At 58.9% G+C, this 419-nt stretch overlaps 1 protein-coding gene across 1 annotated transcript in view; it reads left to right on the forward strand.

Annotated features, from left to right (window-relative positions):
• LOC104490304 (fibrillin-2-like) overlaps window positions 1-419 on the forward strand; it is a gene marked incomplete at its 5' end in the record, with an annotated part of 2,369 nt that overhangs the window by 256 nt on the left and 1,694 nt on the right. Inside the window, one exon of the mRNA XM_010132571.1 lies at window positions 1-55. Coding sequence (XP_010130873.1) covers window positions 1-55 — 55 coding nt within the window. The remainder of the gene's footprint in view (window positions 56-419) is intronic.

The following is a 419-nucleotide window of genomic DNA, read 5'->3' on the forward strand; positions in this document are numbered from 1 at the left end:
CTGACGGTGGTTATCTCTGCGGCTGTCCTGGAGGCTACTTCCGAGCAGGACAAGGGTAAGTGAGCAGCCAGCAGACAGGCCCTGCAGTACGTTCCTGGGGGATATCACAGGCTGCCAAGTGCCCGGTGCCCCCACACGTGCTCCATCACCACACTTCCGCTCTCTGCCACCAACGTGATCTGAAGGAGCCCCAGGAGCCGTTGAGTTCCCATTCCCACAGGCGTCCTTCAGCTTCTCCAGGCTGGGCTGTTCCTCACCCATCACAAGATCCTCGTGCTAGTGAGCATCTCCCGTTTCACTCAGCCAATGGTGAGCACGGCTGCCAGCGCTGTAGCAGATGCTCTGGAGATCCATCTAGCCCAGGGTGCAGGCAGATTAAACCTTCTGGCCGCATCGAAACAAGACGTGGCCTGATCTCT

The sequence above is a fragment of the Buceros rhinoceros genome, unplaced genomic scaffold (genome assembly GCF_000710305.1).
Source record: "Buceros rhinoceros silvestris isolate BGI_N320 unplaced genomic scaffold, ASM71030v1 scaffold27143, whole genome shotgun sequence".
NCBI lineage: Eukaryota > Metazoa > Chordata > Aves > Bucerotiformes > Bucerotidae > Buceros > Buceros rhinoceros.